At 42.1% G+C, this 15678-nt stretch overlaps 1 protein-coding gene across 2 annotated transcripts in view; it reads left to right on the top strand.

Moving 5' to 3' along the window:
- Positions 1–13477: 13477 nt before the first annotated feature.
- The window catches only part of LOC124003610 (alpha-1-syntrophin-like), a 73403-nt gene continuing 71202 nt past the window's right edge, over positions 13478–15678 (top strand). For both annotated transcript variants that reach the window (XM_046312013.1, XM_046312012.1), the window contains exon 1: positions 13478–13880. In XM_046312013.1, the coding sequence (XP_046167969.1) occupies positions 13598–13880 (283 nt within the window). In that variant the 5' untranslated portion in view covers positions 13478–13597. The remainder of the gene's footprint in view (positions 13881–15678) is intronic.

Raw genomic sequence — 15678 nt, 5'->3', positions numbered from 1 at the left:
ACAGCCAGTGCTTTTCTCCCCTCCTGTGCTATCGGAGTCTCCAGCCTGTTCAGCGCAGCCAGAGCCTTTCTCCTCTCCTGCGCTGCCGGAGTCTCCTGTCTGTCCAGTGCCACCAGTGCTACCAGTCGGCCCAGCGCGTCCAGTGCGCCTCGCCTGTTCAGCGCAACCAGAGCTTTTCTCCTCTCCTGCACTGTTGGAGTCTCCCGCCTGTTCAGCTCAGCCAGAGCCTTTCTCCTCTCCTGCGCTGCCGGAGTCTCCTGTCTGCCCAGCGCCGCCAGTGCTGCCAGTCGGCCCAGCGTCACCAGTCTGCCAGGATCCACCAGAAGTGCCAGTCTGCCAGGATCCGCTAGAAGTGCCAGTCTGCCAAGATCTTCTAGATCGGCCAGACAACATTAATCATCCAGGTCCACCAGCCAGCCAGGATTTACCGGAGCCTACTACCTGCCTGAGCTTCCTCTCAGTACTGAGCTTCCTCTCAGTACTAGGCTCCCTCTCTGTACTGGGCTCCCTCTCAGTACCGAGCTTCCTCTCAGTACTGAGCTTCCTCTCAGTACTGAGCTTCCCCTCTGTCCCGAGCTGCCCCTCTGTCCCGAGCTGCCCCTCTGTCCCGAGCTGCCCCTCTGTCCCGAGCTGCCCCTCAGTTATGTGGGGATCAGGGTGAGGACTATTAGGCCATGGTCGGCGGAGAAGGTGGATTATCCTAGGACGCGAAGGGGAGGAACTAGGACATTTATGGAGTGGGGTCCACGTCCCGAGCCAGAACCGCCACCATGGACAGACGCCCACCCGGACCCTCCCTATGCTCTTGAGGTGCGTCCCGGAGTCCGCACCTTAGGGGGGGGTTCTGTCACGCCTTGGTCATTGTATCTTGTGTTTTGTTAATTGTTTGGGTAGGCCAGGGTGTGACATGGGTTTATATGTTGTATTTCGTATTGGGGTTTGTATTAATTGGGAGTGTGTATTATTAGGGGTGTGTCTAGTTAGGCTTGGCTGCCTGAGGCGATTCCTAATTGGAGTCAGCTGATTCTCGTTGTCTCGGATTGGGAACCGTATTTAGGCAGCCTGAGTGTGCGTTGTATTTCGTGGGTGATTGTACCTGTCTCTGTGTTAGTCACCAGATAGGCTGTAATTAGTTTCATTCGTTTGTTGTTTTTGTATTTTCAGTTATTTCATGTACCACATTATCTTCATTAAAAGTCATGAGTAACCTACACGCTGCATTTCGGTCTGACTCTCTTCAAACAGCAGACGAACTACATTACAGAAACACAGAAATACGAGCCTTTGGTCATTAATATGGTCAAATCCAGAAACTATCATTTTGAACGTTTATTCTTTCAGTGAAATATGGAACCGTTCTGTATTTTATCTAACAGGTGGCATCCCTAAATCTAAATATTGCTGTTACATTGCACAGCCTTCAATGTTGTGTCATAATTATGTACAATTCTGGCAAATTAATTGCAGCCTTTGTTAGGAATAAATGGACTTCACACAGTTCGCAATGAGCCAGACGGCCCAAACTGCTGCATGTACCCCGACTATGCTTGCACAGAACGCAAGAGAGGTGACACAATTTCCCTTGCTAAAAGAAAGTAATGTTACCAGGCAATATTAATTAAATATTCAGGTTTAAAAATATATACTTGTGTATTGATTTTAAAGAAAGGCATTGATGTTTATGGTTAGGTTCACATTGGTGCAATGACAGTGCTTTTTTCGCAAATGCGCTTGTTAAATTGTCACCCGTTTGTCGAAGTAGGCTGTGATTCGATGAGAAATTACGATTATATGCAACGCAGGACACGCTAGATAAACTAGTAATATCATCAACCATGTGTAGTTAACTAGTGATTATGTTAAGATTGATTGTTTTTTATTAGATAAGATTAATGCTAGCTAGCAACTTACCTTGGCTTCTTGCTGCCCTCATGTAACAGGTAGTCAGCCTGCTACGCAGGCTCCTCGTGGAGTGCAATGTAACGCAGGTGGTTAGAGCGTTTGAATCCCCGAGCTGGCAAGGTAAAAATCTGTTGTTCTACCCTGAACAAGGCAGTTAACCCACTGTTCTTAGGCCGTCACTGAAAATAAGAATGTGTTCTTAACTGACTTGCCTAGTTAAATAAAGGTTAAATAAAAGTGTTAAAAAAATATTTTTAAAAGCAAAAACAAAACAAAAAATATTTAAAAATAATAATAATAAAAATATAAAAAAATCACCCAAATCGGTGTCCAAAAATACCCCTTTCCGATTGTTATGAAAACTTGAAATTGGCCCTAATTAATCGTCCATTCCGATTAATCGGTCAACCTCTAGTTCCCACCTGTGCTAAAGACCCTATTCGAATGGGCACTTGTAGCAGGAATGCACAGGTACTTTTTTAGCAATATTACTCAGTCTTGGGAAGTTGGCCTAATGGAGCCTCCACCATTCAAGTGGGTCTTTGTCTGGGTCTGTGGGCCAGACAGCACTGCCTTCTTTAAGAAGCTTGCAAGTGTTTTCTTGCCTTTCTTAGACACAGGTTTACATTCTTCTTGGCGCACAGTTGTGCCAGAGTGCCATGTGCTTTTCCTCAGCTTAGCAGACTTCAGCTCCAAAACAGCTCTTTGCTTGATGCTCTCAATCTTGTCATCTGCTATATATGTTGTCCTGAACCGGGGATCCACCAGCGAGGCCATTTCAAGGAGTTCAACTGTGGCAGGAGCTTCGTACTTGTTGTTAAGATACTGTAGTGTGGCACTCTTGATTTTCTTTGTGAGCTTTGAAGAACTTCAGATGTTTTCAATGAGGAGACTCTCAGTTACATAGCAAATGTTCAGTTTTTACAAAAATATTATTTTTTCCCACGACAAATCGCTCCGTTTTGTTCATCACATTTAGCTACGAAAAAAACCTGTATCTGTCACGCCTTGGTCTTAGTATTTTGTGTTTTCTTTAATTATTTGTTCAGGGCAGGGTGTGACATGGGGTTATTGTATTGTCGTATTGGGTTTTTTGTAGGCATTGGGATTGTGGTTGATTAGGGGTGTGTCTAGTATAGGCTTGGCTGCCTGAGGCGGTTCTCAATCAGAGTCAGGTGATTCTTGTTGTCTCTGATGGGGAACCGTATTTAGGTAGCCTGGGTTTCACTTTGTATTTCGTGGGTGATTGTTCCTGTCTCTGTGTAGTTTCACCAGATAGGCTGTAATTAGGTTTCACTTTCCGTTTTGTTGTTTTGTATTTGTATCAGTTATTTCATGTACCGCGATTCATTCATTAAAGACATGAGTAACCACCACGCTGCATTTCGGTCCGACTCTCCTTCAACAAACGAAGAACGGCGTTACAGTATCCAGGAGTGTAATTCTCTTGGCAAGCTCATTAGCATAACGCCACGTTAACTATTCATGAAAATCGCAAATGAAATGAAATAAATATATTAGCTCTCAAGCTTAGCCTTTTGTTAACAACACTGTCATCTCAGATTTTCAAAATATGCTTTTGAACCATAGCTAAACAAGCATTTGTGTAACAGTATTGATAGCCTAGCATAGCATTTAGCCTGGCATTCAGCATGCAACATTTTCACAAAAACAAGAAAAGCATTCAAATAAAATCATTTACCTTTGAAGAACTTCAGATGTTTTCAATGAGGAGACTCTCAATTAGATAGCAAATGTTCAGTTTTTACAAAAATATTATTTGTGGAGACAAATCGCTCCGTTTTCTTCATCACGTTTGGGTAACTTTTTTTCCAAATTAACTCCATAATATCGACAGAAACATGGCAAACGTTGTTTAGAATCAGTCCTCAAGGTGTTTTTCACATATCTATCGATGACAAATCCTTCGTGGCAGTTGACTTTCTCTGAAGAAATGGAACGCGCATGGACCAAGAGATTACGCAATAATTTAGACGCAGGACACCGGGCGGACACCTGGTAAATGTAGTCTCTTATGGTTAATCTTCCAATGATATGCCTACAAATACGTCACAATGCTGCAGACACCTTGGGGAAATGACAGAAAGGGCAGGCTCATTCCTGGCGCATTCACAGCCATATAAGTAGACATTGGAACACAGCGCCTTCAGAATCTGGGGCATTTCCTGTATGAAATTTCAACTTGGCTTCGCGTGTAGCATTAGTTCTGGGGCACTCACAGATAATATCTTTGCAGTTTTGGAAATGTTTTTTCTTTCCAAAGATGTCAATTACATACATAGTCGAGCATCTTTTCGTGATAAAATATCTTGTTTAAAACGGGAACGTTTTTTATCCAAAAATTAAAAGAGCGCCCCCTATTTCGAAGAAGTTAAACCGGAAAAACTTCCATATTACTGAAAAAACATTGCTGCCCTTTTTGGGGATTATTTCATCCTCACGAGAGGCTGAGCTGGCTTCCTCACTTCCTCCATTTTGGCAGAACTCTTACCGCCACTAGACTTCTCCGCCATGGTTACAATTTGTGAAAGGCTGTCTAGGGTTGTGATTAGTGGATAACCTCTTTGCACGTGTTGTCACGCAATTGGGACATGATTCGACATTGGGCTGACAGAGAAGAGACCGTGAGATGCTGCATTTGTGAAATGTCACAACATTATAACCAAACCTCTATGCTATGCAATCTGGTTTCTTAGCTGGTCATGGGTGCACCTCAGCCACGCTCAAGTTTCTAAACGATATCTTAACCACCATTGAGAAGAAACAATACTGTGCAGCCCTATTCATTGACCTGGCCAAGGCTTTTGACTCTGTCAATCACCACATCCCCATCGGAAGATTCAACAGCCTTGGTTTCTCAAATGATTGCCTCGCCTGGTTCACCAACTTCTTCTCCAACAGAGTTCAGTGTGTCAAATCTTCTGGCCCTTCTTCAGTGTGTCAGATCTTCTGGCCCTTCAGTGTGTCAAATCTTCTGGCCCTTCTTTGGACACTGAGTTAACAACCCTCCAGACGAGCTTCATTGCCATTACCAGTCTCCTTCCGTGGCCTCCAACTGCTCTTAAATACAAGTAAAACTAAATGCATGCTCTTCAACTGATCGCTGCCTGCACCTGCCCGCACGTCCAGCATCACTACTTTGGACGGTTCTGACTTAGAATATGTGGACAACTACAAATACCTAAGTGTCTGGTTAGACTGTAAACCCTCCTTCCAGACTCACATAAAACATCTCCAATCCAAAGTTAAATCTAGAATTGGCTTCCTATTTTGCAACAAAGCATACTTCACTCATGCTGCCGAAACATATCCTCGTAAAACTGACCATCTTACCAATCCTCGACTTTGGCGATCTCATTTACAAAATAGCCTCCAACACCGTACTCAACAAGTTCGATGCAGTCTATGTCACCAAAGCCCCATATACTACCCACCACTGCGACCTGTACGCTCTCGTTGGCTGGCCTTCGCTTCATACTCGTCGCCAAACCCACTAGGGCCTTCCGTGGCCTCCTTATAAGACCCTACTAGGTAAAGTCCCGCCTTATCTCTGCTCGCTGGTCACCCATAGCTACACCCACCCGTAGCACGCGTTCCAGCAGGTATATCTCACTTGTCACCCCCAAAGCCAATTCCTTCCAGTTCTCTGCTGCCAATGACTGGAACGAACTACAAAAATCTCTGAAACTGGAAACACTCACTAGCTTTAAGCACCAGCTGTCAGAGCAGCTCATATTACTGCACCTGTACATAGCCCATCTATAATTTACCCCAAACAATTACCTCTTCCCTACTGTATTTATTTAGCTCCTTTGCACCCCGGTATTTCTACTTTGCACACTCATTTACTGTCAAATCTACCATTCCAGTGTTTTAATTGCTATATTGTATTTACTTCGCCACCATGGCCTATTTATTGCCTTTACCTCCCTTATCTCACCTCATTTGCTCATATTGTATGTAGACTTATTTTTCTACTGTATTATTGACTGTATTTGTTTTACTGCATGTGTAACTCTGTGTTGTTGTATGTGTCGAACTGCTTTGCTTTATCTTGGCCAGGTTGCATTTAAATAAAGGTGAAATAAAACATTAAAAAATAAAAAAACAGAACCTTGATTCTTGCGATACAGGCATTTTCCATATTGTGCTAAAACAAACTCAAATATATCACCCAGCCCTAGTTACATTTCTCCAGCTCCATCCCTCAGCTTTTTACCGGAAGAGGAGCAGGAAGGACACTTTGTTATTGTTTCTACTGCTTATTGCCACTAAGTTAAGTTACAGATTAAATACACACCAAAATATGTTACAGATACTCTAAAAATGTCACATCACTCAGACAGTTAGTGAATACACAGCATGTAGCCATGCAAACAATCAATCAATCGTATTTTACAAAAGCCCTTTTTACATCAAAATAATAACCACAGTGGTTATAGAGGGTGTCACAGTTCAACACCTCAGGAGCAAATGTCAGTTGGCTTTTCATAGCTGCGCATTCATAGATCGAGACAGCAGGTCCGGGAGAGAAGGAGAGAGTCGAAACAGCAGGTCTGGGACAAGGTTGCACGTCCATTGAAACGGGTAAAAGAAAATCAGTGAAAAAACAATTCCACTCCGATTCCCTTTATGGATGTGTGTATCTTTGAATTTGCTGTTGAACGGCCTGCTCCTTCTCCAATTTCGGGAAACACCATCCCACTCCCCCAAAGTGACCGCCACTTTCTCTCTTTGGGCACTCAGGAGAGTCCGCTGGGATGGTGATAGAGACAGATTTAAGTTACACAAATCATTTTAGGTCATTTCTCTCTACATGTCTACATTTGACATAATATAATGCACTCACCATTAGCACTGCGGTCAACGATGCCATGTAGGAGCTCAGAAGGGAAACACCATGTCTTCTCCTCCTTGATGAGTTTCACCAAAAACGCCCTGGAAGCCTTGGAGAACTGTTGCCTGAAACGCAGCACTCCCTCTTTTGTTGTAGCCTGCTGTCTGTCCACTGAATAATTGTGGTCCAAGGCAGCTACTTGGCGTTTGCGATCATCCTCAGCAGGCCAAACTTGTTCCTCTTGGCCACGTATTTAGTGTACAGGGCATGTACACTCTCGAGTTCTACTCTACAATTGGTTGTAGTTATTCACATAGGGATGGGGGCGGGGGTGAGTGTGTTAATATGTGATGTGGTGAACTGCGATGATCCACTTTTCTTTTAGCACCTGGACACTCCCACCAGCAGTGGCGGCACAGTAATGCCCTCACCCATGGCAGTACCTGACATGCAGGGAATAAATGAGACCCCTGATTCACTGACTTCATAATCATATAGTTTGGATTTTATATATATGACAGTACCTCTGTCTTCCCGATGAACACCAGCTGTTTCCTCACACCTTTGGCAATGTGCCACAGGTCATACTCATGCCAGGTATCAGCATGTGAGCCCCTCAAATGCACCCTCACACTTGGATGCCTGTCAGTGGCCAGGGTTTCAATACTGCATCCATGGGACTGTTGGTAATAATGATTGTATTATCCTAAAAAGGTACCTACAGTGGGGAGAACAAGTATTTGATACACTGCCGATTTTGCAGGTTTTCCTACTTACAAAGCATGTAGAGGTCTGTAATTTTTTTATCATTGGGTACACTTCAACTGTGAGAGACGGAATCTAAAACAAAAATCCAGAAAATCACATTGTATGATTTTTAAGCAATTAATTGGCCTCCGTGTGCTGTGTCCACGTGTAGTTATCCTCTGGCACAATGTAGATGCACTGTTGGTTTGCGAACTGTCGCAGCGACAAGGACACCAGGCTTAGGAGGTGACATGTTTCCACAGTAAGGAAGCCACCAGTAAGGAAGACCGCTGATGGCAACAACAGATTCCTCGCAAACAACTTCCCCACTCTGGTCTGGGACTCCCACTTCCTCCTGTGGCCCACGACACACTGTCTCCATGGTGATGGCAAAACCATTTCTTTTCGTGGATGAACTGATGACACCAGCTCGACATCATGGCTCATGGCAGACATTGAACAACTCCTTCAGCTTGCTATAATAGACTATGTATTTCGGATCTTGCACACACTCTTCGATAGCATATTTTGGCTCGCACTGTGATGACTGTGATTCTGAGCTCTCGGGTTCATACAGCAAGTTCTGGTCTTCATTGATCTCACTCTCACTCTCCGTCAGCTCCATCTGTGGCATATAGGGGCAGGCCTCTGTTGTATACTGATGGTCGTGAGCACAATCTAGCTGGGCCCCGAGCTCTTTAGTGATGGTCCCGGTGGACCTCTCCTCCACTGCAGCACAGGAACACTCTGGCACCCAGGGGTCAGTTTGGCATGCGGTACTAACCGTTCTTTTCTGTTGGTAGAAAACAATTAAGGCAGCTATTAGGCTATAGGTCTATTCAAGAATCACTGCATATACTGCATATTTCCAATTGTATATACAGGGATGACCTATTGTGTCTTGAAATAAACAATAGCCTTAGAAATAACATGGATTAGCTTGTGCCTCCTCCTGTACAGTCTCCTCCAGGATGAAAACATTCTCAGGGATGAAGATGTCACCCTGAAAAGAAACAAACGTTTTGTTAAGTCAGCTGAACCCAAATATATCAGTTGGCGTTAACAAGCTACCTGTCTTGTATGCTATGGCAACACACAGCCAGTACAGGGACACTTATTTTTCAGCAAACATTAGCAATGTCAACTTCAGTCTAGCTAACAAAACATTCAAAAACCAAAACTGTCAACAAAATGTACCACAGTACTTGACCATATATGGTGGAAGCTAGCTACAGTAGCTACCTAATAACAAGGCTACACAGAGAAACTGTGTTTGCAAATTAAGCTGCATTTGAGTTACTTTCGAACGTTAGTTGCTGGAGGGTGTTACACAAAACACTTCAGACGCATTTAGCTAGTTACCTTCAACTAGAGTTGCGACAAGGTGTCTAACGTGTGTCTAACGCTAGCCTAGTCAACAGCAGTCATGGCTCATGAAAGGTTCATGTTACCTCAGGCTCCATTGACTCCTCCTTTCAGTTCGGCTTTTGCTTGACTCCGAAACCAAAGTCAGCGATGTTGACGATGGTCGGTTGGTAACCCCTACATCATAACCTTCGAAATGTAAAATTGAGGGGGAAGCAGAGAGCTTCAAAGTAGGCCTATGACTCCTTTCCAGTCGGAAACTCCCAGCTGCTTCATCGAAAGTGCCTTTCATCTCGAAGTCTTCCTCCGCGAAATGCTGGCTGGAGATCCTGCTAGCTCGAGCTGACACGTCCTTCCTCTTCGGGACATGGAGCCACTTCTTCGAAAGTTGTGGGTCCTTGGGCAGCCGATGGTAGCTTACCGAGGGATTTCTTTGGAGCCAATTCCTACAGCCTGGTGCTATACAGTTTCGTATTTGAATTACCTCTTGTTGTTGCCACCTCCGATGTCCACACCTAACCTCACTCACATCAATTCACTCTCTGCACAAAAACTCAATACCACAGACAATTAGCTCATTCTTGCCAGTGACGCAATGGAGTGAGTCATTACTATGACAATTTAAAATGGCGCTGACCATAGCTCAAATTAACCTTGTTGACGATCAAAATACTAAATATAGAGATGTTTTTATGTTAAATGCATATGTTTAGTATTAGTGCCCTTTTACATGGAATTCCATGGCTAAGCTTCCAAAATTCTAATGTCAATTGCACACTATGGGCAACTTTTAAACAATAGTTTTAGCTGGTGCTTTTAATGTTAGTTATATTATATATAATTTGAATGGTAATTTCATGACCTTTCAGAACCACTTGTAAAATGAAGTTAGATATGTAGCAGGGTTTCCTATTTAAAGACATGTATACAGATCATTCTGCTATCATTCTGCTATCATTATGCTATCATTCTGCTACAGGTACATTCTGAAAATGTGTCTGATGGATAGCTGTGAATCTAAGCCTTCCAATGCTAAAAGGGTATAAGTGAGAAATACATTCTTGTATAATGACATTGCTTGTGAATGGGATGGAGGGATGAAAAGAGTGATACTGATAACACACACAAAGCTACCATTGCTGTACTGCTATCACACATTTTCCAACTCTAGGGACATAAACCTTCAAAAAGATCACTATGAAACATCACCCCAAGTGAGTCTGACAGCCCAAATTTGGGGGTCTGTCTCATGGACTATATGTAGTGTACCACTTTTGACCAGAGCTCTATAGGGCCCTGGTCAAAAGTAGTGCACTCAATAAGGAATAGGGTGCCATTTGGGACAGGCCCAAATGTCTGTCTGATCTACTAAGAGCTCACTCTTCTCACCCCTCCGGGATTTACTGTTTGTCTGTGTCAGGCTCTTTGGAATAGTTGGCAGATAGGGTTGGTATTGATTCAGTTTTCAGAGCCCCATACTACCTCCTCATTTACAGTACGGTGTTAACTCGTTTTGAGGAAGGGCCATATGCTAAGAGCCCAAGAAGCGGTCAATATAGCCTGCATCCCAAATGTAATTCCTTATATAGGGAGTGCACTACTTTTCACCAGGGCTAATTGGGGTCCAATGGTGAATAGGGTGCTGCTTCTGCCTTTCACAACTACTGTCTAGGACTAGTGACTAGTGAGTCTTCTATAAACAGTTTATAGGTTATTGATGATCCTATTACACTGGCAATTTTAATCGGAAAGTGAACTTACTTGCCATTTCTCAGCACTTTAATAAATTAGGCGTATGCTTCACTTAGTTCCTTTAATGTGTCTTTTCCCATGCCAAAAAGAAAATGGATACATATCATGTCACTTCTTAACCTTTTGAGGTGAAAAACTGTAGTGGACTAATAGGCTATGTAAACTAATGATATAAAGTTGCCCTCTGTAAGCATGGTAATGGGCAAATTAAATATCATCACTAAAATGTGATTGTATTGTAATATATTTCTGCTAAAGGTATTGGGATATTTAGATCAACACCAATCCCTATTAGGTACAATGCAACACCATACACATCATGTTTGTTTCATAAAAGTGTAATGAACGAGTTATAACATGATATCAATCTTTTATTTGAGAAAACATCTAACCCAAATCATGGGAAAATAGGGTGAGGTCAAAGATAACATTTCACCCATCAAAAACAGAAATAGGTAGGCTACTGAATTGCAGCATTGTTCTGATATCATTATTGTTACAAACTATTATACAAACAATACATTGATTCATGGTAACTCATGATGTCTGTTCATATAATGATTTATAAGACTTTATAATGGTCTTACTGTGAATTATGAAAGTCCAGCACACCAAAAAATATTTTCATTCACAAAAAGCACTGGAGTAAAATACTTTAGTAAAAATACTTTAAAGTCATTTTTTGGGGTATCTGTACTTTACTATTTATATTTTTTACTACTAAATAATTTACTTTTTACTCCATACATTTTCCCTAACACCCAAAAGTACTGGTTACATGTTGAATGCTTAGCAGGACAGAAATGGTCCAATTAACACACTTACAGTTGAAGTCGGAAGTTTACATAAATTTGGGATGGAGTCATTAAAACAATTTTTTCAACCACTCTACAAATTTCTTGTTAACAAATTGTAGTTTTGGCAAGTCGGTTAGGACATCTACTTTGTGCATGACACAAGTCATTTTTCCTACAATTGTTTACAGACAGATTATTTCACTTATAATTCACTATATCATAGTGGGTCAGAAGATTTTGACGGTGCCTTTAAACAGCTTGGAAAATTCCAGAAAATGATGTTATAACTTTAGAAGCTTCTGATACGCTAATTGACTTAATTTGAGTCAATTGGAGATGTACCTGTGGTTGTATTTCAAGGCCTACCTTCAAACTCAGTGCCTCTTTGCTTGACATCAAGGTAAAATCAAAAGAAGTCAGCCAAGACCTCAGAAAATAAATTGTAGACCCCCACAAGTCTGGTTCATCCTTGGGAGCAATTTCCAAATGCCTGAAGGTACCACGTTCATCTATACAAACAACAGTACGCAAGCATAAACACTATGGGCCCACGCAGCAGTCATACCACTAAGGAAGGAGATGCGTTCTGTCTCCTAGAGATGAACGTACTTTGGTGCGAAAAGTACAAATCAATCCCAGAGCAACAGCAAAGGACCTTGTGAAGATGCTGGATGAAACCGGTACAAAAGTATCTATATCCACAGTAAAATGAGTCCTATATCGACATAACCTGAAAGGCCGCTCAGCAAGGAAGAAGCCACTGCTTCAAAACCACCATAAAAAAGCCAGACTACGGTTTGCAACTGCACATGGGGACAAAGATTGTACTTTTTGGAGAAATGTCCTCCCGTCTGATGAAACAAAACTAGAACTGTTTGGCCATAATGATCATCGTAATGTTTGGAGGAAAAAGGGGGAGGCTTGCAAACCGAAGAACACCATCCCGGGTGGCAGCATCATGTTGTGGGGGTGGTGCACTTCACAAAATAGATGGCATCACGAGGCAGGAAAATAATGTGGATATGTTGAAGCAACATCTCAAGACATCAGTTAAAGTTTGGTCGCAAATGGGTCTTCCAAATGGACAATGACCCCAAGCATACTTCCAAAGTTGTGGCAAAATGGCTTAAGGACAACAAAGTCAAGGTATTGGAGTGGCCATCGCAAAGCCCTGACCTCAAACCTGAAAAGGTGACTGCAAGCAAGGCCTACAAACCTGACTCAGTTACACCAGCTCTGTCAGGAGGAATGGGCCAAAAAACACCCAATTTATTGTGGGGAGCTTGTGTAAGGCTACCTGAAACATTTGACCCAAGTTAAACCATTTAAAGGCAATGCTACCAAATAATAATTAGGTGTATGTAAACTTCTGACCCACTGGGAATGTGATGAATGAAATAAAAAAGCTGAAATAAATCATTCTCTCTACTATTATTCTGACATTTCACAATCTTAAAATAAAGTGGTGATCCTAACTGACCTAAAACAGGGAATATTTACTAGGATTAAATGTCAGGAATAGTGAAAAACTGAGTTTAATGTATTTGGCTAAGGTGTATATAAACTTCCGACTTCAACTGTATCCCTGGTAATCCTGATTGTCAGGCTCACTAAACAAACATGCGTTGTTTATAAATGCTGTCTGATTGTGCCATTGGTGTGCCATTGGTTATCCATGAATAAAAATACAATTATGCCATCTGGTTTGTTTTACATAAGGAATTAGACATTTTTTATACTTTTACTTTTGATACTTATGTACATTGTAGCAATTACATTTACTTTTGTATATATACTTAAGTATATTTAAAACCAAATACTTTTATAGGGTGACTTTCACTTTTACTTGAGTCATTCTCTGTTAATTAAGATATCTTTACTTTTAGAATGGGGTACTTTTCCACCACTTACAAAAAGTATGTTGGCCACTGGTTAAACTTTGTTAATTAATGGAAGAAAAAAAACTCCCCTTTATCTTTAATAATCGTATTGTGCTCAATTAACTGCAATACTTGAGAGAGAGTACTAGGCTAAACCTCTTGGAAGAGGAGAGAGAGAGAGAGAGAGAGAGAGAGTTGGAGGAGGGGGCTGCGCCTCTTGGCATCTCCCCCACCCCTATCTCTTTACACGACTACCGAGTGCCAACCCGTCTAGTTATTCCAGGAATGTGTTGAACATGGCTGCCACGATGAAGGCACAGAAAACGGGACTGTTAGAACTTCGAGTTACCGTGGACCGTTGGATCCGTGTATTAGCCACACTTACGGAGGAGACTTTAACCGTGAGCCCCGGAGAGGTCGCCGAAGACATAGTTAAACCCAACCCAACTCCTGCCGGTGCCATTAACGGAGACCCAGCCAACCTCAGCTCCTCTCCGGTCCCAGAAACAATCACCAACGTTAAGCGCACGGTGCGAGTTACCAAGCAAGATGTGGGAGGACTTGGAATTAGTATTAAAGGTAGGTTCTGTGTATTGCGTAATCAAATGACACTATCAAAAACATTTATTTGGTCCGTTTTTTTCTTCAAGTTTAACAATGTAAGCTACTCGATACTTGCGTTGGACTTTACTAAAAGTAAACGCTGAAAGTACCAACTTCCCTCACCGAATACTTAAACTCTTCGAAGGTCAGTAATTGGGTTGAAGTTTTTCCATGGGTTTTTTCTCAATTGGTTTGTTCAACTCCTTCGTCCTCTTTCCTCAGTCCTCTCGCCTCCTTTTGAAGGTAATCGAGGAGAGGTGGCGAGAGTTTACGTGGGCGAAAATGCGCTTGTATGAAATGAGACTTGGTTGAGTCAGGCAACTTTCATTTACATGGTGGAAACCCAAAATCAATGTGTAAAGTGATACAAAAATAAATAATAATACTTGTTGTGCAAGACATTTAAAAAAATAAAATGATAAGTAGCATATTGTTTTTAAACGTGTACATGCTTTTCTCCTCACACAAAACAAAAGCTGATTCAAATGAGGTGTGGCAGATTTAAAAACAATTCCAGGAAGGACTTGGGTAGGATACACATGACTATCATAGATGAAAGGTGTCTATCGAGGAGGGGAGGACACTCTTCCATTCGCTTAACAATTGAGAAAAGGCCATGCTGTAGTGCACTAGGCTAGGCTGTTTGTGATAGCCGAAGTTTTTCAAACAGCGGAACCTTTTGAAAAAACATCACAAACTGTTCTCGTCAATAAAGCCATTTGAAGCTATTCAAGTAAACTGTGCAACCAACTATTTCTCTAAATGTTATTTTGATGACTTGATTCTCTCCCTAAACATGTTATGATCGGGTGAATATAGCCTACCAAGAAAGTTTGTCAGGATGCATGGTAACTTCAAGAGAAAGGTAGCCTATCTGCCATGCTGCTGTGCAATAGTGGCATATAGTAAACTCTTCATACAGAAATAAGAGCTGATGTTAGACAAGCACCACTGTGAAATAGTTACATGGTGTCATGAGAGCGAAATGTTGCCTAATGTTGACCCATGGGAATAAGTCTGCATGTCTAATTGAATTAGGACATCTATTTATTAGGTGACCTGCTTTTCTTTTAATTATTGTGTTCACGAGTTATTACCAACATCAAAATGTCTCCATATACACTGAATGTACAAAACATTAGGACCACCAGCTCTTTCCACGACATAGGTGAATCCAGGGGAAAGCTATGATCACTTTTTGATGTCACCTGTTAAATCCACTTCAATCAGTGTAGATTAAGGTGAAGAGACCGGTTTAAATAAGGATTTTTAAGCCTAAAGACAATTGACATGTGGACTGTGTATGTGTGCCATTCAGAGGGTGAATGCGTAAGACAAAAGATTTAAGCGCCTTTAAACAGGGTATGGTAGTAGGGGCCAAGAACTGCAGCAGTACTGGGTTTTTCACGCTCAACAGTTTCCTGTGTGTGTCAAGAAAGGTCCACCACCCGAAGGACATCCAGCCAACTTGACACAACACGGGCCAGCATCCCTGTGGAACGGTTTTGACACCCTGTAGAGTTCGTAGCCAGACAAATTGAGGCTGTGCTGAGGGGCAAAAAAGGGTGCAACTCAATATTAGGAAGGTGTTCCTAATGTTTTTCACACTCAGTGTATCCCATGGTCTTTTGGGAGTATTCCATAGTCAATGTGACGGCTCAAACTTGTGATGAGGAAACAAATCATCTCACTGCTTCCGGCATGATCGCGATGGAAAAGCAGGTCAACAAAAACCCTTTGGGGCACACCCTTTAAATCTAATGTAGCCTCATGA

The sequence above is a fragment of the Oncorhynchus gorbuscha genome, linkage group LG18 (genome assembly GCF_021184085.1).
Source record: "Oncorhynchus gorbuscha isolate QuinsamMale2020 ecotype Even-year linkage group LG18, OgorEven_v1.0, whole genome shotgun sequence".
NCBI lineage: Eukaryota > Metazoa > Chordata > Actinopteri > Salmoniformes > Salmonidae > Oncorhynchus > Oncorhynchus gorbuscha.
This window is presented reverse-complemented; position numbering and strand designations above follow the sequence as displayed.